This window comes from Oryzias melastigma, linkage group LG17 (assembly GCF_002922805.2).
Source record: "Oryzias melastigma strain HK-1 linkage group LG17, ASM292280v2, whole genome shotgun sequence".
In the NCBI taxonomy this organism is placed as follows: Eukaryota; Metazoa; Chordata; class Actinopteri; order Beloniformes; family Adrianichthyidae; genus Oryzias; species Oryzias melastigma.
The window spans coordinates 11190791-11218779 of record NC_050528.1 but is presented as its reverse complement, the minus strand read 5'-3'; the positions used below and the strand labels follow the sequence as shown (position 1 = coordinate 11218779).

The window sequence follows — 27989 nt, the reverse complement described above, 5'->3', positions numbered from 1 at the left end:
GATTGTATTAAAGTCGCACGCCGTATTCCAGAGAGGGCTCACTTGACAGCAGTTTAGCGAGAGCGTGCTGGCTTGACACCAGTTTCAACACGCACAACAACCACATTAGAATAAGCGACAGCAGAGCCAGGATGCCTGCAACCAGCAAACACATCGAGCCAAGAGGAAGCGTCGGCTTGTCAAAGTTGTGCAGAGAAATTAGGCCCAGAAACAGCAGCACCACGGTCCCCAGAAAGGAGAAATTGGCGCACACGCATCCGGCGGTAAACGCCACATGTTTGCACGTCTCACACCAGTCCTGGGACGCCGAGGTGGAGCCAGACGGAGCCGTCTGCTCCTCTGACGCATTCTGGTGGTTCTTAAAGGGAAACGAGTCAGTCAACGAAACGTTGTCGGGGAGGTTCTGAATCAGATACTCCCGAACCGGAGTTCTGTAGCGACAGACGGGACAACCGACTCTCCATCCTGAACCCTCCAGGGAATGCAGCTTCTCCAGACACTCCCGGCAGAAGGTGTGGGAACAGCCCAGGAGTTTGGGCAGGTGGCGGTCCAGGTCGAAGTCGTTGAAGCACACTTTGCACTCGAATTCTTCGGGGACAGAGGAGTCAGGTGGAGGAACAGAGTCGCATCCGGCCGTCTCCGCCATGTTTACGCATGACGCTGCGTAAAAGCCGTTTAATAACCTGACCACGATGCTCCAAACTCCCTGATATTCAGCCAGTGGAGCATTTGAGGAGCATTATTCGTGAATTGAGCTGCGTCTGTCACATTTTCAATAGTCAATGGCAGACAAAACGCCCGGAGCGAAACCAGGAACATGACAGCCCGGACTCTTCAGCCCACAGACCAGAACTAACCGTTAAAGGAGGAGTGGCGGCCGGAAGCCTCGATTGATTTCGTGATTCGCTCTCTTTGTCTCTTGGGTCGTTCTGTCACCAGCGTGGGTCATGTGCACGAGGTGCCCCCACAACCGGAAAATTACAAGTTGGCACATTAACTGTCGCTCTGAAAGCGTGAAGAACTATCTGTTTGAAGTTCAGCACCACGAGCTGTGGACAGCGCCAAACGCACCAACTAGTGGCGACTCTTTGAACTGCAGCCAGGAGCGGATGCTGAACACAAACATTCACAGTTCTGCTTTAAAAAAAAAATTAAAAAAAATTCCTACTATAAATAAAAACAGAAAGAATGCTAAATTTTAAGTTAAACTAAACAAAAAACAAACAAAAAAGTATGTGGATCAAACATATTTTAGATTTAAAGTTGATTTGAACATGCAGGCCTAATGAACAAACCGATGCACTTTGGACACATCTTATTCACTGGGTTTCTTTATTTTAATGACTATTTACGTTGTAGATTGAAGGTGTGTTTATTTGACACAAGAATATCAAAGAGGATTTTAGTTATTCCTCATCTTTTTGGTTAAGTATATATACTGTAGTAACTCCACATTCATAGTTTTGATGCTTCAGTGAGAATCTATAAAGTAAATAGTCCTGCATAATAAAAAATGAATGAAAAGGTGTGTCCAAACTTTTGGCCTGTACTGTACGCCTATACAGTACATCCCATAACCTCACCGCCACCTGGTCACTCAACAACCTGATCAATTCTATATGAACGAGATGTGATCGACTGCATGAAGCAAATCACCAGAGCAGATTCTGACCCATTTTCTGAGTGCTCAGACAGCTGTCTGATCAGCATCTTGATTTGGCACACGTGTGAGGTGGGATGGATCAGAAAGGACGCATGATCACAGATGTAAACAGATTTGTGAAGAATATCTGAGAGAATGGTTAAGTGGTTGCAGAAAATGTTTTAGACATTTGACTTTGTCTCATTAAAATGGGTAAAACACGTAAAAATGTTAGGCCAATGTTTTTGTTCAGCGTATATGTGTGTATATGTATTAGGGCTGTGAACCTTAACATGTTAACACACGCGATAAATTAAAAAGAAGAACGCGTTCATATTTATTAACACAAATTAATTATATGTTTTGAAGAGACAGTCTTTTGCTTTATGGTTCAGGCATCCACGGCGTGCGTTAAAACCCTTCGCCAGGTATTATTCTTCTTATATGATGGTCACTTGATAAATGTAAACATTTCAGATGATAAAAATAAAGGAAAACATTTCTTTTTAAGCTGTTGTTCAAAAGATTGTGGGATAAATTTCATTCTTTCTTTTTATTTGTTTGTTTTTTATTGTTCTTGTTCAAAAAAGGAAATTGGAGGAAAAAAAAAGAAAAAGTCACATTTTGTGATATAAAATGTACCCGGTTGAACATAGTCGTGATTAATCTGATTAATTTTTATAATCGATTGACAGCACTAATAAAAAAATAAATGCTCTAAATATGTGTGATTTCATATTGTGATTACCGTATTCACGGATAATAAGTGTGAGCAAATAAAATGACTAAAAAAATAACAATAATAATCACGATTAATTGCAAGCAATATTTTTTCCAAGCTTGCGATTAATTAGTTGATTATCTTTAATCGATTCCCGGCCCGAATATATATATATATATATATATATATATATACTGTGCACATGTGTGAGAAAATATATATTATTTTACACTTATGTGAACTAATGTTAATCATAAGTAGAAAAGTAAAAGTAAGTAAATAGACAAATTTGATAAATAGACATGTATACATAACACATTGAATCCATCAAACATATTTACCAGAAAGGAGTGGAAATGAGCAAATGTATAAATAATTCCACCCTGATATGTTCTACTTAAATTTAACTTACAGTAAATTATAGTATTTATACAACTGTTATAACACAAGACAATATATCTTATACATAAACTGTAGTCATTTACAGTATTGTGTATCACTCCAAGTGCGAGCTGCATGGTAACGCAGAGGTTAGCGTGGAGTTTGTATGTAACTGTAACCTCTTGCATGCTTTCAGTAAGTTTCCTCCGGGTGCTCTGGTTTCCTCCCACGGTCCGAAAATCCAAAAACATGCTTCAAAGGTGGATTGGTGACTCTAACTTGCCCTTTAGGTACAAATATGTGATTGTGTGACCCTGAAAGTGTCAAGAAAATGGGAAAGTACTTGGATTAATGATAAAAAGTACCAAAAAATAGATAGATAGATAGATAGATAGATAGATAGATAGATAGATAGATAGATAGATAGATAGATAGATAGATAGATAGATAGATAGATAGATATGGCAGCATTGTGCCCTCTTGTGGCTGAAGTTAGAAATGCATGATTATGAAGTTTGAGAAAGTTCATGGATGTAATTATTCATACATGTTTTCACATGGAAAGAAATAAAGAAAATACATAAATCAGAAAAATAGGTCAAATTTATTTTAGGTTTTTCCCTGAGGAACATTGAAAGTGTTTAAATCTTTTTAATTTAAGAATTGTTAAAAGTAGTTTTGTTAAATTAGACGAATGCCACCAAGTTTCATTGTATGTTAAGTTTTTAAACTTGAGGTTGAAAAGTAACGGATTCCAGGAAAAGTAAGTATCAGAAATGTTTTAAAAGAATTCAGAGTCAGTATTTTTTTTATCCAATCCATAAAAACTTTGTGGTCTAAATGAACAGCTGCTGCAGCAACACACTTACAGATTCTTTAACAGTTCTTCCAGACAATGAAAACACTGGATTAACATTTGATAGGAGGATTCCCACCAATCAGCTACGAGAAGAACACAGTCGACATGACTTTTCCACCTCTAATTAAAGACAGATACAATCTCAGGTGTTTCCTCGTGCTCATCACGAGACCACAAACTTGTGTTGTTTCTGTCTGCATTTGTGGATGTATGAAATCCGGCCTGCATGCCCTGCAGACTCATGTTTAACAAACGCTCAGCTTTTCTGTTTTCTCTTCTACACATGAGCTCACCTTGCTGCTCTTTGTTGTGATAAACTCACTCAGTTACGCTTCCCACTCAGGAGTTGTGGATCCCACTGATAAAATCAAACACTTCAGAGTAACAGCTTTCTCTGATGGCGTCTTGTAGCACGAATGTTGGAATGAAAGGGAAGCTTTATAGTCCAGAACTGTAACCGCTGACATGTTTGTTTATTTGATGACTTGATCGTTATTTTTTGTTCTTTTTTAATTGTCAAATGACGAGTTTTTAATCTATTTTATTAAGTAAGGTTACAATTTTTTTTTTGCTCACCAAATTCTAGAGACCATGAAAAAAAAGCTATAACATGTTTATTTGTTTGATGATTTTGCTATTATTTTGTTTTTTTCAAATTAAGTTTTTCAGTTTTTTTTTTTTGCTCACACAGACCTTGAGTAAAAGCAAACAAACAAACAAAAAACCTCTTGCATGTTTGTTTAATTGATGGCTTGATCATTATTTTTCAGCTTTTTTGCTTCAAATTAAGAGTTTTTGTTCTTTTTTTTAGTAAATTTAAGTTTTTTTGCTCACACAAAGATTAAAGTAAAAACAAACAGACAAAAAATGTATAAAATGTTTGTTTAATTGATGTCTTTATCGTTATTTTTCAATTATTTTTTTTCCATAGTAAGAGTTTTTATTCTTTTTCAAATAAATGTTGTTTTTTTTTAAGTAAAGTTACGTTTTTTGTTCACACCGAGCTTGAGTAGAAAACAAACAAACAAACAAAAACCTCTGACATATTTGTTTATTTGATGACTTGATTGTTATTGTTTGTTCATTTATTTTTAAAATTAAGTATTTCTTCTTCTTTTTTTGTCAAATTAAGTTTTTGTTCTTTTTTTAAGTAAGGTTGTTTTTTTTCTCACAGAGAGCTTGAGTAGAAGCAAACAAACAAACATGTCTAACATGTTTATTTGATGACTTTATCGATATTGTTTGTTCTTTTTTCAAATTAAGAGTTTTTGTTCCTTTTTCAAATTAAGCAAAAACTAACAAACAAACTCTAACATGTTTGCTTATTTAATGACTTAGTCATTATTTTTCTGACTTTTTCTCTTTTTAAATTAAGAGTTTTTGTTCAGTTATTTAAGTAAGGTTAAGTTTGTTTTTCTCACACAAAGCTTGAGTAAAAGCAAACTAAAAATCTCACAAAACAACAACAACAAATATCACGAAAAGGGAATTACTGTGATTTTTACAAGCAAGAAAAAAAACTTTTTATTTTTTTTTTACTTTTGATTTGAGTCTACAATTCATAACACAAAAACCTTTAACAAAATTCATTAACACTTTGCTAAAAGTAGACTTTTTGTGTACTTGTGGCTTCGTTTACATCCCCCCCCCCCCATAAAGACTTTAAATGAAGCTGATCAACATTCGAATTCGATTTATTCACATATAGTTGCCTGTTAAAAAAGTAAACATTTTCCTGTAGGAGTGATCGTTTTCTCTTGCAGCTTTTACTTTGAAAATTCTCAGTTTAACAGTTTGGCCCTCAACAACACAGATCCAAAAAAAAAAAAAGGTAAAAACTAGGAGCTTTAAAAAAAAATTCCACCCTGGATCAAATGTAATGCAAGTAGTAAAAGTACATTTTTCATGCATTTTTAACCAAAGCTGAACTTTGTCACTAAGCACGTTCAAACTTCTGATGGTGAATAGGCTGTTAAGTTAACTTTCTCCTAAAATATGTTTGTGAGTCAGATATAAAACCCCTAAAATACTGTGTGCATGTATGCAAATGCACATAACAAGCAGTTTCTCTTCAGGGACATGCTTTATTTTGAAGCATTCTGTCCACCCCAGTGCAGTTCTGCCACAGCTTACCACTCTAATTGATTTGACATGCTTGATCCGATATCCTTTTCATGACAGTTAAACTTTAGTATGATAACTTTTTGTGGCCCCACTTCTTGCTTTTATGGAGGTATAAAGTTTCCACATGTTTTTTTCTCTCCTGCATAGACGTGTAGGGAGAAAAAAGAAGTAAAAACACTGAACTGTGTGTTCTGCAGTGGAAAATAGGAATAAAATACATTTTTGCTCCTTCAAAAAGTTTACTTTGCTTTCTGGAAAAGTACATGTTTTTCTCTACAGAGCAAGTGGAAACTTGTGTAAATATTTGTGTGCATTTAAAGTGACATTTTCTGAAAGTGCTGATTTAACAGTTATGCAAAAATGACAAAATATGAATAGAATTGCTTTGAAGAGGTCACGACCAAACCCTCATTTAAGGAATGCGCTGAGAGCCTGTAAAATGAATTAGCAGAATGGCAGCAGGCTTCAGACCTGTTCCTCAGGGAGGGAGGGGGTAAAAAAAAAAGTACTGGTCTATTAAACACGCCTGATTACTACAATTATCACATCTCTACAAGCTTCAGAAAAGTCAAGTGATCCCTCATGTGGGCCTGCATATCAGCTATGGAACATTTGCACGGATGTGTTACACCTCCGTGTGGCCCGACCACGCGTCCGCGCAGCATCTTTTGTTGAATTGGCGCAACTAGACGATCACGCAGAGCGTTTTTTTTGCGTGGGTCGCGCTGGAATAGAATAGATCCTTTTCTCCACGCTCAGCATCCCCCTCATCAACACCAGTTTTTCCCCCTGCTCACCTCTATTGTCTGCTGCAGCCGCACAAGACTCCTGCTTTTTATTAATCATCTTGTTCCTCACGATGATTAATAAAGATTTACGCATCTTTTTGGGAAGTATAACTTCCTGCTTTGGGTTTGCACGTGGAAATGTGAAATCAGGGAACACGCAAAGTGATTTTTTAAACTCAGTCAATACAGAAAACCTTAGTCAAAATGTAAATAATTTAAAATTTCTCCGTTTTAAAATTATATTTCTTGATTTCTAATGTTTTTTTTTATAAAGTAACTCCAACGCCACATTTAATATATTTTTATACATTAATATTAGGGCTGTTGTTATTTATTATTCACAAACAATAAATAATAATAATAATTATATTTTTTGGGTATTTGTTTGACAAATCAAGAAAAAAATCGTATTTTGGAAAACTTTTATTTCTCCTAAAAGTGTCACTTTTTTGCCTCACATGCATTCATCCACATTTTAAATAAATAAACCTGAAATAAAAAGTAAAAAGTACAATAAAAATTGTGAATTATTTAGTGCAACATTACCCCTTAAAAAACAATACATGTAAGTGCGCATGTGCTCGTGGTTTTACGCCTTTTTGTGCCACATTTACATTTTTGAGGCCACACTTGACAAGCTTTACGCACATGATTTACTTATGTCAAGTTTTCTGTAGAATAATTGACTGATCATAATAAATCTAGATCAAAAGACAACTTAGTAAACTTTCATAAATTTAAAATTTTTTTTTTTTTTTTTTGGTCCTCATCAAGCCCCTCTTCCACAGAAGCTGTGACATGACAATATGAACTCCTGAGGTCAATCCAAGCGAGCAGGACTCCTGCTCTCCAATCGCAATGCTCCTCCTCTCCGCAAATGTCCGGATCTGGGACCAATCAGCGCCCGCAGCGCGGAGACAGAGGGGGACAGCGACCAGAGATAAAATGTTTGACTTGCATGCATCCTCTCAGAGCATCTTCTAATCGTTCCAGCACTGTCAGAAATCTGCACGTTGATCTAAACTCACCGCCCACTCCCTTACACACCCACCGCCGGGGAACAGTCAGCAAGCCCTCCGAGGCCCCGGCGCACTTTTCCTGCTGCGGACCAACCTGTTACTCAAGCAAAAGGAGACTTGACTGCACGCGCCGCAGCCGCGGAGCGCGCTCTGCTGCAGAAACTAAACTCTTTCTGAAGAGGGAAGACGCATCTGAGGTTCTGGAAGAAATCTGGAATAATGACCGCGCTTGCTGGAGGTTTGCCGAGAATGATGAGACCAAGTCCCCATCAGAACTACCCGCGAGGAGGATACTCCCTGGAAGGTAAGAAAAGAAGAAACTCGCTCCAAGTGAGTCTCCGTGAAGGCGCAGAACTTCTGTGGTTTTGGAAAACCTTTGCGTGAAGGCGAAAAGTTTATAAGAACTTTTAACAAATCAAAAAAATAAATTGGATCAAATGTTTTTAAGAGAATTGTCACGCAGCTTCTATACAGTTTAACTTTTCTTTGCGCTTTGATGGTGCGTAAAATCCATAACACAAATTATTTAAACTTTACAGGTCCCGTTTAAATCTGTGATGTCTCAGATCAACCAAAGTTTCTGCGTTTTTCTGACCCAAACCCATGTCTTTCCAGTTTCCACGCCGCTCGGACAGGGTCGGGTCAACCAGCTCGGCGGAGTCTTCATAAACGGCAGACCTCTGCCCAATCATATCCGACATAAAATCGTGGAGATGGCGCACCACGGCATCCGGCCGTGCGTCATCTCCCGCCAGCTGCGAGTTTCCCACGGCTGCGTCTCCAAGATCCTGTGTCGGTACCAGGAGACGGGCTCCATCAGGCCGGGAGCCATCGGCGGGAGCAAGCCAAAGGTGAGGAACCGAGCGCTCTCCGAGGCCTCTGCAAGCTGGATCACTCCTTATTTTGAGATTTTTTTCCCTAGATAAAAATTAAATTGCAACAAATATAAACTTGAAATGTTGCTGAAACATGGACGATTTTTACGCACAATTCAAATTTCACTTTTACGCATAATTAAACCATTTAATAAAAGCACAAGTTGCAGTGCAGTTTTAAAGAAACAAAAAAGTCATTATGAAAAGACAAAAAGAAAAGACAGTAATGTCAAATTTAACAACTTTTTTCCCCATCATCTCAAGGTTTTAAGCTTGTATTTTATTTTTTTAACGAAACTTTTTCTTTTTCTCGCTGAAGCAAACCACTTCACCAGAAATAGACAAGAAAATCGAGGAGTACAAGAGAGAAACCCCCGGAATGTTCAGCTGGGAAATCAGGGACAAATTACTGAAAGATGGGATCTGCGACAGGAACAACGTCCCTTCAGGTTGGCGCACAGTTCAAGTTACAGGAAAGAAGAAAAAAGAAAACATCTTTTGTCGATTAAGAAAGCGAAGAGTCTGTTATTTTAGTATTTTAATAATGCATGTTCTTTTTCAGACACAAATGTTAAACAAAATACAGTTTTTAGTTTTATTTTTTTAAAATCAACCAATAATTCTCTTGTTTTTTTATTGTAGTGAGCGCCATCAGTCGCATTATGCGCTCTAAGTTCGGTGGAGCTGGTGAGGATGAGGAGGAAGAGGAGGAAATGGAGAAGAGGATGGAGGAAAACGAACCACGGACTAAACACAGCATTGACGGCATTCTGGGGGACAGATGTAAGTTCTGATTTTAAAATTTAAAGGTTTTATTATCCCCCAAAACCCAAATGAAATCGGAAAAGGAGGAGAGGTGGGGTGGTTTGGAGGCGTTCCGATTTAACTGAAATAATGATAATAATAATAATAATAATAATAATAATAATAATAATAATAATAATAATAATAATAATAATAATAATGTTTGCAGGTGGATTTAATCGTAAAAAGTCTATTTTCTCTTCCAAAACGCGTGCCTCTTTTGCGTCTTTACGCATGCGTGCCGTCCTTTTGACGGTTAGCAAATATGCAGAGCTATTCTTAAATCAAACATTTGTCTTACTTCCAAGCCTGAGAAACTTTTCTCCCTACCGTTTCCCCCCTTCCCTCCCTCCCTTACACCTAATCGGACACTTGAGGATGAACTTCAGGGGACAAAGCATGGAGAGTCCATTGAAACTCACACCTTAGTTGGGAGCGCACAAAAGCCAAACTCAGTGGTGTACAAAAAGAAGCCAGCGCTTTTCAAAATGGAGAAAGAAAGGGAGAGAAAAACGGCGCTGACAAAAGACGGAGAGAAGACATTATGAACCGGCAATGAGTGATGAATTATTCAGGGACACCAATAGACCCAAAGCGTCCTGCTTTATAGATTTTGCGCATAAATAAAAGTTGTTTTTATTTGTGTTTTCTATTTTAAACTCGTATTTTAGGGGGAAAATGGTTCGTAAAAGCAGAAATGCGCTTCCAGGACAAACACCTGTTGATTTACAACCTGTTGATGACTGAGTTGATGCTCTTCAGGAGATGATAGTAAACGACTTGTTGTTTATATGAACTCTGTAGATATTATTAAAAACGCTTTTGGATTGTGTTCCCCAGCTCACTTTTGCGCGGAGAGCTTTTTCCTTTTTGTCTTTGCGCATTGAGCGTGACGCCTTCAGCCAGTGAGCACAGGGGAAAAATCTTCTCCTCACTAGATTAAATCCAAAAGCCTTTATTTCTCTCCACTTTCATCTCATTCAAAGTCCACCCCTTTTCCTTTTCGCCCTGGGCGCACACATTTAGTGCGCGCTGAGTGTGCGGGGCATTTACCTCTGCCGTGGCAGGGCGCGTTGGAGGATCCAAAACTGCAGCTAAATTAAAGAAAATCGATTATAAATTTTTATGAACACTGTTTTTGCTTATTTATTGTGTTTTAGAAAACAAAGTCATTTCAAGAGAGGAAAAAAACAAATTTTTCTGATTAACAAACTTTTTTAAGGATCTGGATAACATTAACTGACTTCCCAACCAGTCGTTTCCCCACACTGATACACAGAACAGTCTTACTTCTTGTGTCTCTTTGTGCAAGCACTTGTTGTTTTTCTCCTTTATAGCAGTTCATTAGAATGTGAAAAGGGTGGTTTGGGGACCAAGAGAGTGTCTTCTGGCCAAATATTGATTAAGTAGGTGTTTGCTGAGGCCATTGTTGTGGTGGGGAGAGGCCTGTTGCTCTCTGCCCCTTTCTCCTCTACCACTATTGTTGGCTTCCCTTAAGTGCTAAGATCAAAGCTGACTCATTTAGATTTATTTGTCTGGGAAAAAAGGACTGCTAAGGTTTGTGGGATAAAGTGGAGTGGATGAACAAGGCTTGGAAATAGACACGATGAGTTTTTTTTGTACTTTTAAAGGAGGAAAACTTTTGTAATTTGGAAATGTAAAAAAATAAATAAATAATAACATATAAACTAACATTTAATAAAATTAACTTTCAATTCGAAGCAAAAAAAGCTGCAAAAGTCCGACCGTAAGCCGGCCTTATTCAATCATTGATAACATCCTCTATTTATTTAAAGTTAGCACCTCAGCCTTTAGCCTCATTTAACTAATTAAAGCTACCAAAGTCATGAAAGGAGGCTAGCCACTCTTGCGGGATCTATTTATGGCAGGAGGGGGTGAAAGGCAGGGAGAAAAAGAAAGCTCAGAAATACAAACAGTCAAAGGGAGAACTTTTCTCCAAAAGGAGTCCTGCGGTGCCCAAATGAATGAAGCCAGTTCTTTCAAACCTGCCATGGTGAACGCAGTCAACATGTAATAATTGGTTTCATTGAGGTGCATTCCAACAATCTGCTGCCATTCTCCTGCCTCTATTGTCCAGAGGCAGGCAAATAGCCAGAGGGACAGGAGGAATCAAGAGCTGACAAAACATGAAAGATTTAGCTCCTTTGCTCAAAGGAACTGAGGAGGACTTTGTTTGTGTAAATAAACTGGGTTAGTGACTCTTTGGGGTTCTGGATTGAGACGGAGGAATATTTTTAGGGGAGCGGAAAGAACAGATCTAGAGCGTTATTTGTTTTTGCAACAAAAAAAAAATCTAGAATAGATAGATCTAGATCTACAATTTTCCCCTTAATCTGATGAAAAAAAAATCAACACTAGCTGATCTGCAACTGAATACAAACTCTATGCTTCATTAAAGCGTCTTTCTATGTTGCCATCCACATTGTGACCCCCCCCCCCAATATTAATTCAAAGAACAATTAATGAATGCCGGGCACCTTTGAAGTAACGGGCCTCGATCCTGCCCTGAGCCGGCCCCTCGACGCTGATGTACTCTCCACATTCTCTCCAGACACTGAGAAGCAACTGAAAGAGAGGCGGCGAGCAAAAAGAAGGTCAAGGAGAGGTGCCCCGGCTGAAAAAGAGCCCTCTAGACCCTTGGAAGTATTAGGCAAGGAAAACTGTGATAGGAAGGATAAAAGAATGCGAGGAGAGAAAAGGGGTCGGAGGCGAGGGGACTTCTCGTAGGGGGGCACAATGGGATGGTTAATTGAGTAATGCCAGACAGCGTTGTCAATCACTTAACTTTGTTTAGCCTCCGTTTTTGTGGAGCGCTTTCCTTTAGTGCGTTTCTGTTGTTGTTTACACAAAAAAACACATTAAAAAAGCAGTTAAACCTTAATAAATGTGTAAAAATGAGAACATTTTGGGAACAAAATGTGCTAAAATATGAAAAAATGGCCCATAAATCAGTATTTATTATTTGACAGTGTGGAATGCGGTGATGGTTTTTCTCTCTGTGGAGTGTTTGTAGGGGGGGGCGCACTGATCGGTTGCTGTGAAAAGGTCAGGGGCCAACTTAGGGTCACTTGACTGTTAAAACTATCAGGCCCCAGGAAAAAGGGGTTACGATAATGTTTGGGAAAACATGTCAAATGAGAAACTGTCACACCAAGACGCTCTGATAGATTTCCGTCAAACTGTTGGTTTTTTTTCCCCCCAATCTGGAAGAAAAGCTGATGAAGCGCTTTGCTGGTCGGTCTCCGGAACGTGCAGCAGTCTGGTCTGTTGCTGCATCCCCGCGTGGGTTCTGTAAAGTTGCTTTGTCCCAACCCTGGAGGGTGGAAATGCCACCGTGAAACTCTCACCTAACAGCACCGCAGTGGAACTAAATAATAACCACCTCACAATGGGCTCACATAATAGCCATGCAGAGCCATTTGTGGCTTCCTGTCACCCCACCAGCATTAGGCAGATACATCTTTCAATTTCATATTCCGAGCTGGCTTCTTTGTCCTTAAAGTGTCAGCCTCCTTGTGTCATTTTCGTCTGTCCATCACATCATAACATTGCTTTTTTTTTTTCTACCCCCCCTTTTTGCCATTACCCAGGCAGCTGCAGGTTCCTGGGGTCTCTTTAGCAAGTGAGCAGCCCACTCGCTCCTTTTCCTTTAACTGTTAACTCCAGCTGAGTCCATAAGCTGTCAGTTAACCATTCTTCTGCTCCCGTGCATCTGCTCGCTTTTGGCTCTGTGTGTCATGCCACTGTTTTATTCAGTGGCCCACTCGCACTGTGCTTTGTGGCCTGAATAGGGCCAGATCTACTTCCCTGGGTAAATAGCTAGTTCATTTGTCTCTTCTGCCCTTTGTTTTGGGGTTTGCGAACACATGTCGCAAGCTCGATTACCTTCACTGCTTAACAACCCTCGGAGGACAGAGACTCCTACCAAGAAAAGACTAAAAGTGTGTTTTTTTTAAACAATTTTCATTTTAAAAATGTAGAAAACTTTAACCCTTTAACACCAGAGCTCCAGCGTTTATGTTCTTTGATTTACTCTAACTTTTTAAAAATAAACCAATAATTCCAGTAGATTTTGAAAGAGAAAAGTGGCTTTTCTCCTTCAAAATCTACTGGAATTATCGATTAAAGATTTTGTGTGGGTTAAAATATCAAACATCCTGCTAAAGGCTTAAAAAATTATATAATAGTGCACTTCCAAAAACATAAATAATACATTTTTATGACTATTTTCATCAAAAATTTACAAAAAATAAAAGAAGAAGTGTAAGTTTTTGTTCAGCACTGAGTGGAAACAATTTAAATTAATTAATTCAAGCATGCATTTATCACCTTTGCAACAGCTTCATAATTAAAAAATATAACTGTCACATTTTGCATTGAAATCGTAGCAGAATGAGCATCTTTTGGTCAATCTTAAAAGATAACAAAAGTGGATATTTGTGTGCAAAGATCCGAAAGTGTAGTCAGTCCTTGAGCTTTTATTGTGAAAAAACAACCGAATTCACACAGGTGTCGAGCATTTGGGTGGGAGTCTGCATTGGCGTCTGCGTGTCTTGTCATATTAACATCTCCTGGAGCAGTGTGGAAGAATGAAAGCTTGCCAAGATGAGTCCTGGCTGCGGTAGTCTAAGCAATAAACAAGCGCGGTCTTCATCCCTACAGTCTTCTGCTTTGTCTTTGCTGTTCGACTCACTGCTGCTGCAGGTGAAGCTAATGCAAGCGGACGTTCTCCAGGTTCACATCTGCAGCCCTCTTGAGTTTATCTTTCCTGCCTGTCAGTCTCCTCTCTACCACTAAATGCTTGTGCGTACTTACAGTTGTGAAGATTTGTGGTGCTGAACTTCCTATTCTGATTTCAGGGTAGATTAATTATGTTTTTAAATGTTTAAATGCACTTTTTTGATTTTTTATTATTTTTTTGTATCTACAGTAGAGCTGGGCGATACGGAAAAAAATGTAGATCATAATATAAATAATTTTATATCACAATAACGATATATATCACGATACACAAAAATAAAGTATATTTTTGGCTATTTTCTAAAAAAAAACCCACAAATGTCATTACTTACTTGTCTCCATCTTTTTATTTTTTTCCAAGTATCGTATAACTGAACTGTCACAAATGAGAAAATAAAGGAAATTTTTGGTTATTCTCTGAAAAAATTACAAAAATATAATTATTTACTTTTCTCTGACTTTTTATTTTTTCAAGTAAAATATAAGAATTGTCACAAAGTAGAAAATAAAGTACATTTTCTCTGAAAATGTGACAAAAAATGTCATTATTTACGTTTCTCTGACTATATTTTTTGGAGTAACATGTAACTGAATTGTCACAAATGAGAAAATAATGTACATTTTCAGTCATTCTCTGAAAAAGTGACAAAAAATGTCATTATAAACTTTATCTCTGACTTTTTATTTTTTCAAGTAACATATGACTATCACAAATGAGAAATAAAGTATGTTTTCAGTTATTCTCTGAAAAAAAAAAATGTCAAAAATATAATTATTTACTTTATTCCGGCTTTTTATTTTTTTCAAGAACCATATGACTGAATTGTAACAAATGAGAAAATAAAGTATATTTTTGGTTAATCTCTTAAAAAAGTGACAAAAATGCCATTATTTATATTTCTCTGACTTTATATTTTCAAGTAACATATAAATGAATTGTCACAAATGAAAATTATATTTATATATTTATTATATATATTGTATATTTACAGTTATTTTCTTTTAAAAATGACAAAAATGTAATTATTTACTTTTCTCTGACATTATGTTTTTGAGTAACATATAATTGAATTGTCACAGAAGAGAAAATAAATAATATTTTCAGTTATGACAAAGTGACAAAAATGTCATTACTTGCTTTTTTTCTGACTTCAGTAACATGTAACTGAATTGTCACAAATGAGATTTTTTTTAAGGGCACAATAGCTTGAAGTTTCTTAGTAGGAAAATGTATCTTTGCACAAAAGTTCAGCAATAAAAATAAACAAACAGAAACGATAGAAGAGAAATATCTCTATCGCCCTCACACGTCATATCGTCCAGCTCCAATCCAGAGAGGAACCTGTTGAAATCACTTGTTGGACTGTGCTAAATGCCTGTCCATGAATCTTATGTTGTTTTAAAAACAAATGCTCCTTTTTTAGCAGGTTGAATGTCTACTTGAAGGATAATGATCTATTTTTTCTCGCAGTCCGACTGCGAGCGCCAGTGGAGTATCTTCAACTCCCCAGCGCTTTAGCTGCAGCGTAAAATTTGATTTGAGTGTTTAAGTAAGGAGGTCGAGGCCTGCCTTTGTGCGGTTAGTGTCCTCCGCTGTCATTGTGGAAACAGTGTGGGAACAAACAACCATCTTGATCTAAACTGATCCTCAGTATCTGTGGAGGGAAAGTGTGGACGACGTGGATGTATTGATCGGAGGGTGTTCACTGTGAGGGCAGGTGAGTGGATCAGACAGAAGGGTCGGGTCCCATTTTTGTCTCTAATTTAGTCACTCCCTCGTTTCATGCATCTTCTCCAGGTACCTTCTCTCCATGTCAGCTCTTGGACTCCCCATCCCCCCCCAGTCCTTTTGCCCCTCAGGCCATGGAAGGAGGGAATGGAGGGGCACTCCCCTGCTGTGCCCCTCCACGGCCCCCAGTGGCCCTTCTCTGGATCCTTTTGTGCCCTCTCTCCCTCCTACTCTTCATTCCCCCACTCAGCCCCTGGCTCTCCAGCCTCCTTCCTACCCTACACCCCCCCTCTTTTTCCTCCCAACTCCCCTGCTGGGCAGGTGACAGGCCCCTGAATGCAGGCCCGGGCGTCCCTGATGGCTCCTACAGATGGAGCGTGGTAATCGGTCCAATGGAGCCCTGCCACAGGCTTTTCCCTGCTCCGATACAAAAGCCTGGCCTCTCACACTCAGAAAAAAGTAAAAGAGGGAGTGTGAGAGGATGATATAAAAAGGAAAGAGCCGGCCATAGGATGACAAAAGCAACATTGTCATTTGCCATTAAGGGAGAGTCTGTGACGGAGAGTTTTCTCTGTAGTTAAGTGGGGAAAAAAGGAAAAGACAAAAACAAAAGAGCCAGTAGACAAAGTTCCACCCCCAGACCCTTTTTTAGTTACAGTACAAATAGAAGCTTTGTGAACTCTTCGGATTTTTTGTTCAGTTTCTTTAGCTTTTAAGTGGTCTCAACATTGCTTTTTACTTTCTGTGCGTTTTCCTTCCACGTTCCAGGAGTATCAACCAATCCCCAAAGAGCCAAAATGCCTGCGTGGCACCCTTGGTTTAAATGTAATAAAGAGCTCTACTCAGCATCAGAATCTTGTTTGCTGGCGGTCCTTTGCACAGCGGCATTCCCAGAGGCCAAATCCGTGTGTAATGCCTGGTCAGACACACACTGGCAACCAGCGCAAACATTTCCTGCTTGGCTCCAGTGGCTCCAGAGGCAAGGGGAGATCCCTGTGCCCCTCCCTCCTTGTCTGACTTGGCACTTTTTAATTAAAGCTTTAAATCTGGGGGGCAGAGGGCAAATTGGCAGGCTGGGGCAAACAGAAAAGACACAGTTGAAGCTTTCTACTAGCTTACACCTGCCCCTCTGGAGCCCCTCGGTGCCCCTGCCTGAGCTTAGGTGTGAGTGGGAAAAAGGTGCAGTGAACCCTCTTGGCGGGTCACATTTGGTTGGACTTGGGAATGGATTCTAACTCTTTTAGTTTTTTAGTCCGTCTGTGTTTGTGGCATTGTCTTAGACTACATTGACTGAGTGAAAGCTCAGACGCAGCAGATGCATATTTGTGAGTGTGCACACGAGATTGAGAAGGGGGATTGAGCACGTATCGGCGGACAATGGACGGCTGTCACGCTAGTTTGCGGAGCCTAATCATTTTTTAATAGATGGCCAACCTCACCCTGAATGCGGGAATAGTTCTCTGTCTTCAGCTTCAGGCCTTCATTGATTCCCTTCTTCTGCTGAATTAGATCCCTAAAGCTGTCTCCCAGTTACCCACTGGCTCTCCCCTGCCCTCAACTGAACAAACAGATTAGGACGCACCTGCAAAAAGGCTGGCTTTTCTGCAGTTTGGGATGCTTTGGCGAAGGCACACAGCATGGCTAAAACCGGGAGAGACACAGTGTCCCGGGAAATAGAAGCCCTGGAGGGATCTTGTACCCTTTAATCCATGTTCAAGCAGGCTCTGGCTTTTGATCCCCTCAGGAACCACTGAGGAGTTTAAGTGAACAGGAGGACACAATCTAAAGTGGATCTACACCATGTGCTATACTCAGCTTTATCTGTTGTCTTGAATCTGGCTTTTGTGCCACAGATTAGGGCCCACGACAATGTTTCATTGTACGCCAGTCTTGTGAATGAGGAAGTGACCGTGTATTTGTTTTTGCAATCACAGCCAGTCACTCGGACGAGGGTTCTGATGTGGACTCGGAGCCAGGTCTGCCTCTGAAGAGGAAGCAGCGGCGTAGCCGCACCACCTTCACGGCGGAGCAACTGGAGGAGCTGGAGAGGGCCTTTGAGCGCACACACTACCCAGACATCTACACTCGAGAGGAGCTGGCTCAACGGGCCAAACTGACAGAAGCTCGAGTTCAGGTTGGACATACAGTTTTTAAAGTTAAAGGGTAACCTAACTGGGATTTCCACAGCCGAAATGTGAAAATCCAGTCAGAGGGGCGGGGCTTGGGAACAGGACTGTTATCATCACTGGAGCTGCAGATCATGACGTGGGACTTCTGAAATGACGTGGCACTTAAATGGTTTGACCAATCATGAAAGTCAAGTGTAATACCAGCACACACTATATTTACTATATTTTCAAGAATAAAACAAGTTTAGTTTAATTTGTCAAAAATGTGGCAATGACCAACAGACGTCTCTTTTAAAGCAAGTTTTATAGAGCTAAATGGCCAAAAAAAGTCGACTTAGGGTTTGGTTACCTTTTAAAAAAGTCCTAACAATTTTAAGTCCCATTAGTTGTACGAAATTTGTTCTCTACATTTGACTCATCCTTTGGGGAGCTGAGCTGCTCAGTTTCATTTGTTGGCTCAATGCCCCAATCCGGATATATTTTTCTATTGCAAAATTGTTCCCAATGATTTTTTAATTACGACTATACAGTTTTTAGCCCAAATCTAAAAGCCTTTGTCGTTTTCTTTAAAGACATATTTTTTGCAGAGCTGCAGGAGCTCATTAGAAATTTCATGCTGTTGGAAGTTAGCTTGCTAATTTCCCAACATTCCTTTGTTTACAATCTCTCCTGCTAGCTTAATAACACCTCAGAACCCCAGGCTAACATTAGCATAGCAAAGTAAATGGGGAATAATATCAGAGCTTGCCAGTCGTACGGTTTAGAGCCATATTGCAGCACAGGTGAAGAAAATGTTTTTTAAAGACATTTTTTTTGTAGCAGGAGCTATTTAGAAATTTTATTCTGGTTTGTAGGTGGGTCTGTTGAAAGTTAGCTGCACGAATTTCCCAGCATTCATTTGTTTACATTTTCTCCTGCTAGCTTAAAAGGAGCTAGCTACCAAAGTAAATGGAAACTCGTCAGTAGCACAGTTTAGAACCAAATGGAAGCTCAGATGGGGAAAATGAAGAGGCTAATGGATCTATTAATCTGCAAGTGAATGATTCAAAGTCGTAGTGGAAAAGGAAACTTTAGCCCGCACATCAGTTGCGTCGTCACAAACCACAGCTTTTCCAAACCGTGGGCTTTCATCTGCTCCAGATCCAACAGAATTTGAATTAAAAAAAGCCTCAGAAACATTTAAATCTTATATTTTTTTATACATGTCCTCCACTATGACAAAAATGCTACAAGAATATGTTTAAAACACAATTTTCATTGGAGTGGGTCTTTAATTCTGAGTAACAAGCAGAAGGTATTGAGGCCCATTTGGAGTCTTTGATAATTCAACTACAGATTTGAGCTCATAACCATCTAAACTTAGGGCCGCCGCTCCACCACAAGGCCACTGAGCTGGTTTCAAAGAACCTGAATGTCTGTCCGACCAATCACTCAAATTGGTGTCCTTTTGTCATAGATCTAAGCTATGTGGAAAAAAAAACATTAAATGAGGATTTTGCTGCACATTATTGACATTTGTTTAACATTCTCTCTTTTTTTGTCAAATTTCTTCTAGAAACAATAATAGAAAAAAATCTAAAATTGACTGCTTGATTTAGACAGCTGCCTAAAATAGACCCTAACAGCCATGACAGCCCTCAGGCATTATGTGATCCCTGTGACTTGCAGTAGCGCACAAAGATGTGGTTTCATTTCAATCTACAAACGTTTAGATCTTTATCAGTTCAGCTCCCTGTAATGTGACAGTAAAGGCTCTCGCACTTTCAGATTCACTGATCTGGTACAGAGCACGCACAGGAAAGCACGTAATCACATCACCAGTGAAAGTTATACTTGCACATTTTTTGAAAATTGAGAACCTCTCACGCGGTTTAATCTTGTTTTAGGTGTGGTTCAGCAACAGGAGGGCCCGATGGAGGAAACAGGCTGGAGCCAATCAACTGATGGCTTTTAACCACCTCATACCTAGTGGTTTCCCTCCATCGGCTATGCCGGGTCTTCAGCCCTATCAGCTGTCAGACAGTCCTTATCCTCCAACTTCCATCGCCCAAGGTGAGACGGCTTTTAATCTCACCGTGTAAAGAAATATCATGCATTGACTTTTCTTAATGACTGATTTCCTGTACGTTGAATGTGAAGTTTTGTCTTCGGCAGCCCCCGAGCAGACCAGTACGGTCCACCGGCCGCAGCCTCTACCACCCACCTCCGTCCACCAGAGTGGGCTCAGCTCATCAGCGTCTTCTCAGGATGGGAACTCTGCATACTGCCTGTCGTCAGGGCGACACAGCTTCCCAGGATACTCAGACAGCTTTGGGCCCCCGACAGGACACAACAGCGCTGTCAACCCCACCATCAGCAACAGCCTCTCCCCTCAGGTTAACTTGTGTTTTAACAGTAGAAGCACATATAAAAGCATACTTTTACTAAATGTGTTAGACGAGAAAGTGGAAGGTCAGCGGCGCTTCACTGTTTATCCAAAATGCACCGTATGCTTAGATAATAATACACACGAACCTGTCTGCGTGACCCATTTAGTGTCATTGCGGTAACATTGATGAAACCTTGTTAGGAAAAAGAACTTGGTAGCTTTTCATTTCTGTTTATCCTGATGGAGAGCTTGATGAATTTAAAATGTGGCAAACGTCAGTCTTTGGGAAGGCAGAAAGGACCAAACACGGGGAAGGATGTACGGATGTCAGATGATGACACAAATCAAAACTGAAAAGACAATTATGGTCGATTACACAGTCATCAGTGTCCATCAGTGGCTCCCTACTAGTCCAGAAGATGGACTAACAGGCGTAAAACGAGCTTTTAACCGCCACAAAGGGTGGCTGGCCCTCCTGCAAAGCATGCTGGGTACTAATTCCCACGAGAGACAATCTCAGACTCCTGTTATGCACAGATAAAAAAACTGCCTCAGGGAGGTTTGTTGCTGTGAAGATGTATATATTGTGAAATAAATACGAGCTTTGTGGAAGCTGCCAGGGTGAACAGTCAAAAACTAAAGCTATAATTGGCCACTTTGAAGCATGAGCACAGAATATTTTATTCATAAAAAAGTTTTTTTTGTTGCTCACTCCCCAACTTTATCTCCAGTTTTAACACATAGAGCAAATAGAAAGAGAACATTAACGGTTTGAAATGAACTTTTAATTGTGTGAATGCTTAGTAAGCATCCACACCAAAGTGATATCTTTGTTCCTTTCCGTATGTTTTTCGGCACGTAAAAACTAAATCACACTTTCAGCGATTTCAGCAATCTTGGTATAAAAACGTTCAGCTTGTTCAGGACATTACTGCTTGTTTTTTTTTGGTATTCATAAACTTTAAAATTTTGAAATACTAAGCAAAATTTACCCCTTAGGAAATGAATGAGAAAGTCTTCAAATTTCAACATTTTAGTAGATTAGCAACAAGCCTTTACATGTATTAATGGGGTATGTTTTAATCTTCTATAGTAATTTAAAAAATGGTGTTTACCTAATAATTTTTATTAACTTGATAACATTTTTGGCTAATTTGTTATCTACTGTGGGTTTTTAGGCTAATTTAGCTTCTATTTTAGCAACATGCTGACGTTTTTGACTAATTTAGTTTACCGAGGATTTTTAAGCAATTTTGGAGTTTAGCTAGTTTTTAAGCAATGTGCTAGCTTTTTTTGTTTTTTGCTTTTTTTGGCTAATTTGGCATCTACTGAGGTTTTTATGCTAATTTGGAGTTTAGCTAATATTTTAGCAAGATGCTAACATTTTTGGCTAATTTGCTATCTATTAAGGTTTTTATAGGCTAGAGTTTATCTTCTATTTTAGCAACAGGCTAACGTTTTTGGCTAATTTGTTATCTACTGGGGTTTTTTAGGCTTATTTAACTTATATTTTAGCAACATGCTAACGTTTTTGACTAATTTAGTTTACCTAAGGATGTTGGGCAATTTTGGAGTTCAGCTAGTATTTAAGTCATGTGCTAGCTTTTTTTTTTTGGCTAATTTGGCATCTACTGAGGTTTTTATGCTAATTTGGAATTTAGCTAATATTTTAGCAACATGCTAACATTTTTGGCTAATTTATTATCTTCTAAGGTTTTTATAGGCTAGAGTTTAGCTTCTATTTTAGCAATGTTTTTGACAAATTTAGTTTACTGAGGAAATTTAGGCTATTTTGGAGTTTAGCTAGTATTTAAGCAACAAGCTAGCTTTTTGGCTAATTTTGAATCCACTAAGTTTTTAAACAACACACTGAATATTTTTTTTACAAAATTGGTATGTATTAGGGATTTTTAAGCAATTTTACTATAAATTTTTCAGAAATTTAGGTCAACTTCAGTTCTCTTTCATAGTTCTTTAGCGAAATTTCCAGTCTTTTAGCAAATTCAGCATTTTCCAAATAGCTTTTGCATTGCGTCGCCATTTTCAAGAGAAAGTTCCAACAATCTTCAGCGACTACTTTCAGCAAAAAGCATTCACACTAGCATTTTTGCAGATAATGCAACTTTTCTAGTTAGTTTTTACTTTAAATAATTACTATCTTGAGGCATCTGGTCTGGATGGTAACTAGTAGTTGGGTGCTGGTGTGAATTTACACCATTATAGGATCACCAAGGGACTTAAAGTCTAGTAAAGAGGCCAAAGGTGGTGCGGCCTCATGAATGGTTTCGACATTAACCTCAGCGGCCAGCAGAATGAACAGTACGAACATCTCCTCTTGCAAATTGGCCGGCATGCCTTGAATGTTTTCTCCGTCTGGGATTGCAATCACTGAATGTTCCAGTGTCTTAATTGATTGGAATGAAGTAATCTATCCCCTCCTAACAAAGTGTGTAATTTATGCAAATGAATCACTTTGTTGACTAATTTGTTTTAATTCATGTGTTCACTGCAGCTGTTTGAATGTATATTGCAATGCAGTTTTCTCCATTTCAAACTGGGATAGAATTAATTTCCTGATTTTAAGTTAATAAGGGAGAGGAAATGAGAAGTGATTAAATTCTGTGACATTGATAGTACACGAGGACCTCTTCACACTTTACAAAAACTTTACCTCTTCAGTTTATTAGTTGGCATAGCTGGCTTGATTTTGAACTAAATCCTCTCTGAAATTGTGCCGCTATGTTATCTGAACTCAAAATTTGTCTATACAAGCCACCCTGCTCAACCTACTATGATGTATCCAGCACAAGAAAGCTCTGAGACCAGATATGGTCACATCAGAGCAGCCCGGAGTTTTGATGTAGATAAGATCGGATTTAGATCGGTGATATTCTGGTCGGTGCGGATCACGCCACATCGATTGCTCTCCCCATCGCTGGCGTCTCTGAGCTGGTCTGATGCATACCACAGCAATCCTTTCTCACCAAGGAAGCAAGCGGCCAGGATTTGCACCCCCCTGAGACATAATCTCCGGAACAACCTCAAAACAGACACTCTATCAAGAACTGCTGCTGTTTGAGTTGTAGAACCCCAACACACCTATGAGAAAAACTCGAATATGCCTATAATTGTTTGAATAGTTTTAACACATTTTAACAAATATTAAACGAATGCCAAAAAAGTTGTAGATTTAACAATTTATTATGAGCAAATACAAATCATTTTGAATGTCTTGGTAATTTACAATCTTCATGACATGTCATTTACGAAAACTTTTATCCATACTTCTTGAAAAAAAAAAAAAATAAAATTTTCACAAGTTTTCTTCTCACGCAATCCCTCGTGCAGCTGTTCACAGTGTATCACCGATACCCCTGCAGCTCTGACAACAGAGCAGAAATCCTCACTACACATGCACGTGCATGCACAATTCCACACGTAGGCGAGGTAGATCTAACACACACAAACACACCCCTTGTTCCCATGTACCCTTTGACCTCCTTATCCTGGCTCCATCAGGAGAGTGAAACAAAAAAAAACAGTGAAAGTCATCTAAATCATTGATTGTAAAACAAAATAAAGGTGCTAATGTGCAATCAGAATGAGAATTCAATCAGTTTGAACACTCTTAGGCAGAATTTTTTCCTTTGTGAAGGAAAAACTACAAGACCACAATTGTCACGACAAGGAAGCACCAAAAATAAATCTGTTCTTTAATCTGTTTCCATAAATATGACAGAAGAACTTTTGCAGAAACGTCTGGCGTGATAGAAGATGCAGCTCGCCGGCCTCTGTCAGCTCCACAGTCAGTGAGGCAGAGTAAGGAGAACCACATGTGTGAGGAGAGCCACTGGTAATATATTTCTGACTGGAAATAAGGAACGTGCCTGCGCCTAAGCCCACCTGAGTAGAGAGGAAAAGATGTTGCAACATAAGATCGAAAAGAAGTAATAATCAGTGGCATTTTTTTTGTATTTACCTTTATGTTTCATTTCAGGTAATGGGACTGTTAAACCCCAGTGTATCACATCAATCCCAGAGCGATTTTGCCCTCTCTCCTCTGACTGGAGGTCTGGAGCCCAATGGAGCTATGGCAGCTAGCTGTCATGGTTCCCAGCGACTGGAGGCTCTTCCACCTCTGACCAGCATGCCCACTCTGCCCAGTACTCAGTCTTACTGCCCATCATCCTACACCTCCCCAGCTTACCCCGTAGACCACCACCCTACCTACCAATACGGACAATACAGCCAGAGCAAGGTACGTTTAAAGTCTGGCGATACGAATCGTATCCCGATACATGTTTCTCAATATGTATTGCGATATATCCCAAGACTGTACCAGAAATTTTTTAAAACTGTTTTCTAAGAGTGTGTGATAGAAAAAATACTAGTTTTATTTTTTTTATTGTAATAATATGGTCAAATTCATTTTATTTAATGATTACATCATTGAGCACTGATAAAATCGATTAATCGATTTAAGCTTAACAGACCAATAATCGATTCATAAAACTATATATCGAATTAGCACATAAAGCTAAAGTCCACTAGCTCGATGCTAACATTTAATGGAAAGGACAGCTAATGCCGCTCAGTCGACCTAAGCATACATTGTTGACTAAATCAACATCTCTGTTTACTCACAGGCATATATTTCCAAATTCCTTTGAAGAAACATTTTTTTAAAGTAATCATTTGTAGTCCGAGGCACCATCTTTTGCTCATACTTTCTTTTTCTGCAATAAGGTGTAATGCTATAGCCCCATCGCCACCTAGTGGCCAAATTGAAACACCCTCCAGGAGAGGAAGAACAATGTTTACAATGTTAATGATCTGAACATTTTTGTTTGAGTTTCTCTTTTTGAGAAATCATATAACACTGTATACTATTAACAATCTCATTATTTCAATAATACATTTTACAATATGTGAACTGTATCAGATTAATATAAATAAATATATTCAAAGCATATAGTAGATTATTAATATATTTTAAAACAAACGTGTTTAAATGTGTAAACTTTGTAAACTCAAAGCTTAATTGAATTGAGTGGATCTGCTTCCATCAAAAATCCGAATGTAATCGATCCAGGCTCTTGTGAAGCGAATCGTTTTTGGAAATTATTATCGATACCCAGCACTAAACTGTATCTCATACACAAGTTGTTTTTTTTGGTAAATTAAGAAATATTTGTTTGGAAAGGGAACATTCAAAGTTGTCGGATTTCCACAAAAAAAAAAACACAGAGTGAATGTGCCTTAATCAATAAGTAAACACGGATTTAACCGCTAATCGCCATCATGTTAGCCTGTAATCAGAGCGATGTACAAATCACTCCATCCATCAGGTCGTAGAACTAGAATTTGTAGCTGTGAAGTTCAGCAGAATTTTGGCCCGCTTTGCCGACAGTATTTTGATGGAGACTTTGTACACGACCCACTATGCAGCCACACTTTTTCTTGTTCTTATGAAGCATCGCAATCCGCGTTTTTATGCTACTGGCAGCAGGGTTTCAGTTCGGTACCCATCCCAAGTCAAAACTAACTAGTGCATGTCTCATAACATCAAAACCCGCGAGACTGGCTGAACATTTAGCAGGTCTTGTTGTTTTGAAAAAGAGGCTCATTGTGCTTTGCTGCCAACTAGTGGTCGGAGGTTTAAGTGGAAAACAAGAGTCAGACGAAGGACGATATATCGCGATAAATTGCAGAATTGATTTTTCTCCACATCTGACATTTTCAGGGTTTTCTTCAATAATCTTTTCATTCAAACTCACACAGACTTCCAAATTGATTGTTTAAAGAAGGTGCACATCCCGCATTGACCCCTGGTCTTTCAGTGTGATTTGGTTTAGATTTTAACCCACAATCCAAGTTAATTGCACAGACCCCTCTGATGACTGAGCTTCTCAAGTCACCCGTGCTGCTCTGAAATCACGTTCATGTTTAAGGAGCACTGTCGGCCAACTTACCTCAGTTTACATTACCATCATCCGACTGTCCACGTGGCTTCGTGCTTGTCCCAACACACACAGATTCCCTCACTGTCCTTTCATGACCTTCTATGATGAGCTGGCCCATCGAGTCTGCGGTGCAGCTCACCAAGCCATGTAATGACCTCTGTGTAATGAGGAGAGCCGCCCGAATGGAAAGGGCTGCTTCCTAAAGTGTGTTTGACAGGAGGGAGCGGCGTGTGTGATTTGAGCAGTGCGCTGTTGAAGGCCCACGTGAAGTACACTACCACATGCTGACCGGCCCATCAGTGGCGACATCTTGATGTTATTAATTTAGCCAAACCCAGAGGAGATTGTTGTGCAGCTGTGGGGGAAGGGGGGGGGGGGTGTTTACGTGTTCGTGCCAGTGAATGTTTGTGAGCACGTGCATGTGTGTACCAGAGGAGGGTAAAGGGCTCTTTAACAGGGGGCAATTATGGCCCTTGGCCGGTCAGGATTAGAACCATGTGTCCCACTACAGATCACATTTAGAGCTGTTATTGATCAGCCATGCAGATCCACTCTGATCTTTACTGTAAAGTTAGTCTTACTGAGCAAGTTCTGGGAAGGGTTTTATTATTTATCTCTTGCTTTTATAGTTTCTTGTCACATTTAACCTCCGTCACCTTATCTAAATTTAATCAGCCAGACTGAACCTTTAGAAGAGAATAAAGTGCCTTTCTGTCTCTGTGCTTTACAGGTGCCTTTCATCATATGAAGCCCTAAAGAGGGCCCAAAAGGCCTGTATGGTTGCTCCGAATTCATCCCCGGAGACCATTGCAACCGTCCGAATTTACCAATGTCCCCGGACCTAAAGGCGGCGCGATGAGGGGAAAGAGCAGAAAAAGCTGCTCGTCTGGACTGAGGCGGTAACTTCAGCGGCGGGGTGGAATGTTCTGACTAAGGACCAAAAGTGGAGCCACCAACCGGTGTTTGGTCTGGTGCTCGGCTGTTCTCCAAGGACCAAACAAGGTGGTTTTATCGGATGAGCAAAAAAGGTGAAGAATTTGCTTTTTTTGCCTTTTTTTTTTTTTTTTTATTGGCAAAGATGCCCGTGGAGATGGACTTTATCAGCTCAGCTGCTTCCCCGCTGGTGGATGATGCAGGCTGATGAGCTTCTGGGAATGTTTTTTCAGCACTACATCTTAAAGCAGTTTTTGGACAATGACTTGTGAGGTCATTAGAAAAAAAAAAACAAAAAAAACTGAAGCCAAGTGGATGCAGTGAATCCGCTGAACCCAAAGAAAGTGCAATACATTCATACCTCATGTGCTGTAGTTTGAGAACGATCACGTCTTTCACTATAACCTCAAAACCTGCTCTTTCTATTCATTGTTTGGGGTTGTCTAAAGTTATCAATCAGGGGAAATATTGAACAAGAAAAGACAAGTCCCCAAGTCAAAAAAAAAAACCTGAAAGAAGCAGCAGCTCTAACAGTGCATATGTTATTCAGTCGACAGTATTTTTCTTACAACTGTTTTTGTTTATTCGCATGTTGTCTTAGCTGTAAACAGGAGCTCAAAGATTCTAGTTCCATTTCTTATTTATTTAGTGTTCAAGTGTATTTTTTTACGCTCCAAGTCACCACACCTCTGTGCTTTGTTAAGTCTTAATGTTTTTGTCACTTTTTAAGTTTTTTTTTTCATTTATATTGATGTGAAATAAAGATGTTGTATGAAACTGTGTGTATAATATAGCACTATTACTATTTATAATAAACTATGTGAAAATAAATCGAAAGTGGCTTTTTTTACTGTGTGACAAAGCTAAAAACATTTAGCAAATTTGTGTCAATT

General features: G+C 39.2%; 2 protein-coding genes across 3 annotated transcripts; one reads left to right on the top strand and one right to left on the bottom strand.

Moving 5' to 3' along the window:
• Positions 1–7: 7 nt before the first annotated feature.
• Positions 8–1671, bottom strand: LOC118599880 (E3 ubiquitin-protein ligase RNF186-like). Its single transcript, XM_036216150.1, has one exon. It carries the CDS (start codon positions 644–646, stop codon positions 8–10), a length of 639 nt encoding a protein of 212 aa, XP_036072043.1. The 5' UTR covers positions 647–1671.
• A 5333-nt stretch (positions 1672–7004) lies between these two features.
• LOC112147710 (paired box protein Pax-3) lies at positions 7005–27933 on the top strand. 2 transcript variants are annotated; one of them, XM_024274274.2, is made up of 9 exons: positions 7005–7838; positions 8150–8385; positions 8729–8858; positions 9052–9192; positions 17638–17837; positions 19719–19884; positions 19972–20207; positions 24198–24458; positions 26894–27933. In XM_024274274.2, the coding sequence occupies exons 1-9, from the start codon at positions 7754–7756 to the stop codon at positions 26909–26911; spliced, it is 1473 nt and encodes a 490-aa protein (XP_024130042.1). In that variant the 5' UTR covers positions 7005–7753; the 3' UTR covers positions 26912–27933. The 2 variants fall into 2 exon arrangements, with proteins under 2 accessions (XP_024130042.1, XP_024130043.1); XM_024274275.2 differs by having other exon boundaries at positions 7007–7838; positions 19987–20207.
• The last annotated feature ends 56 nt before the right edge of the window (positions 27934–27989 follow it).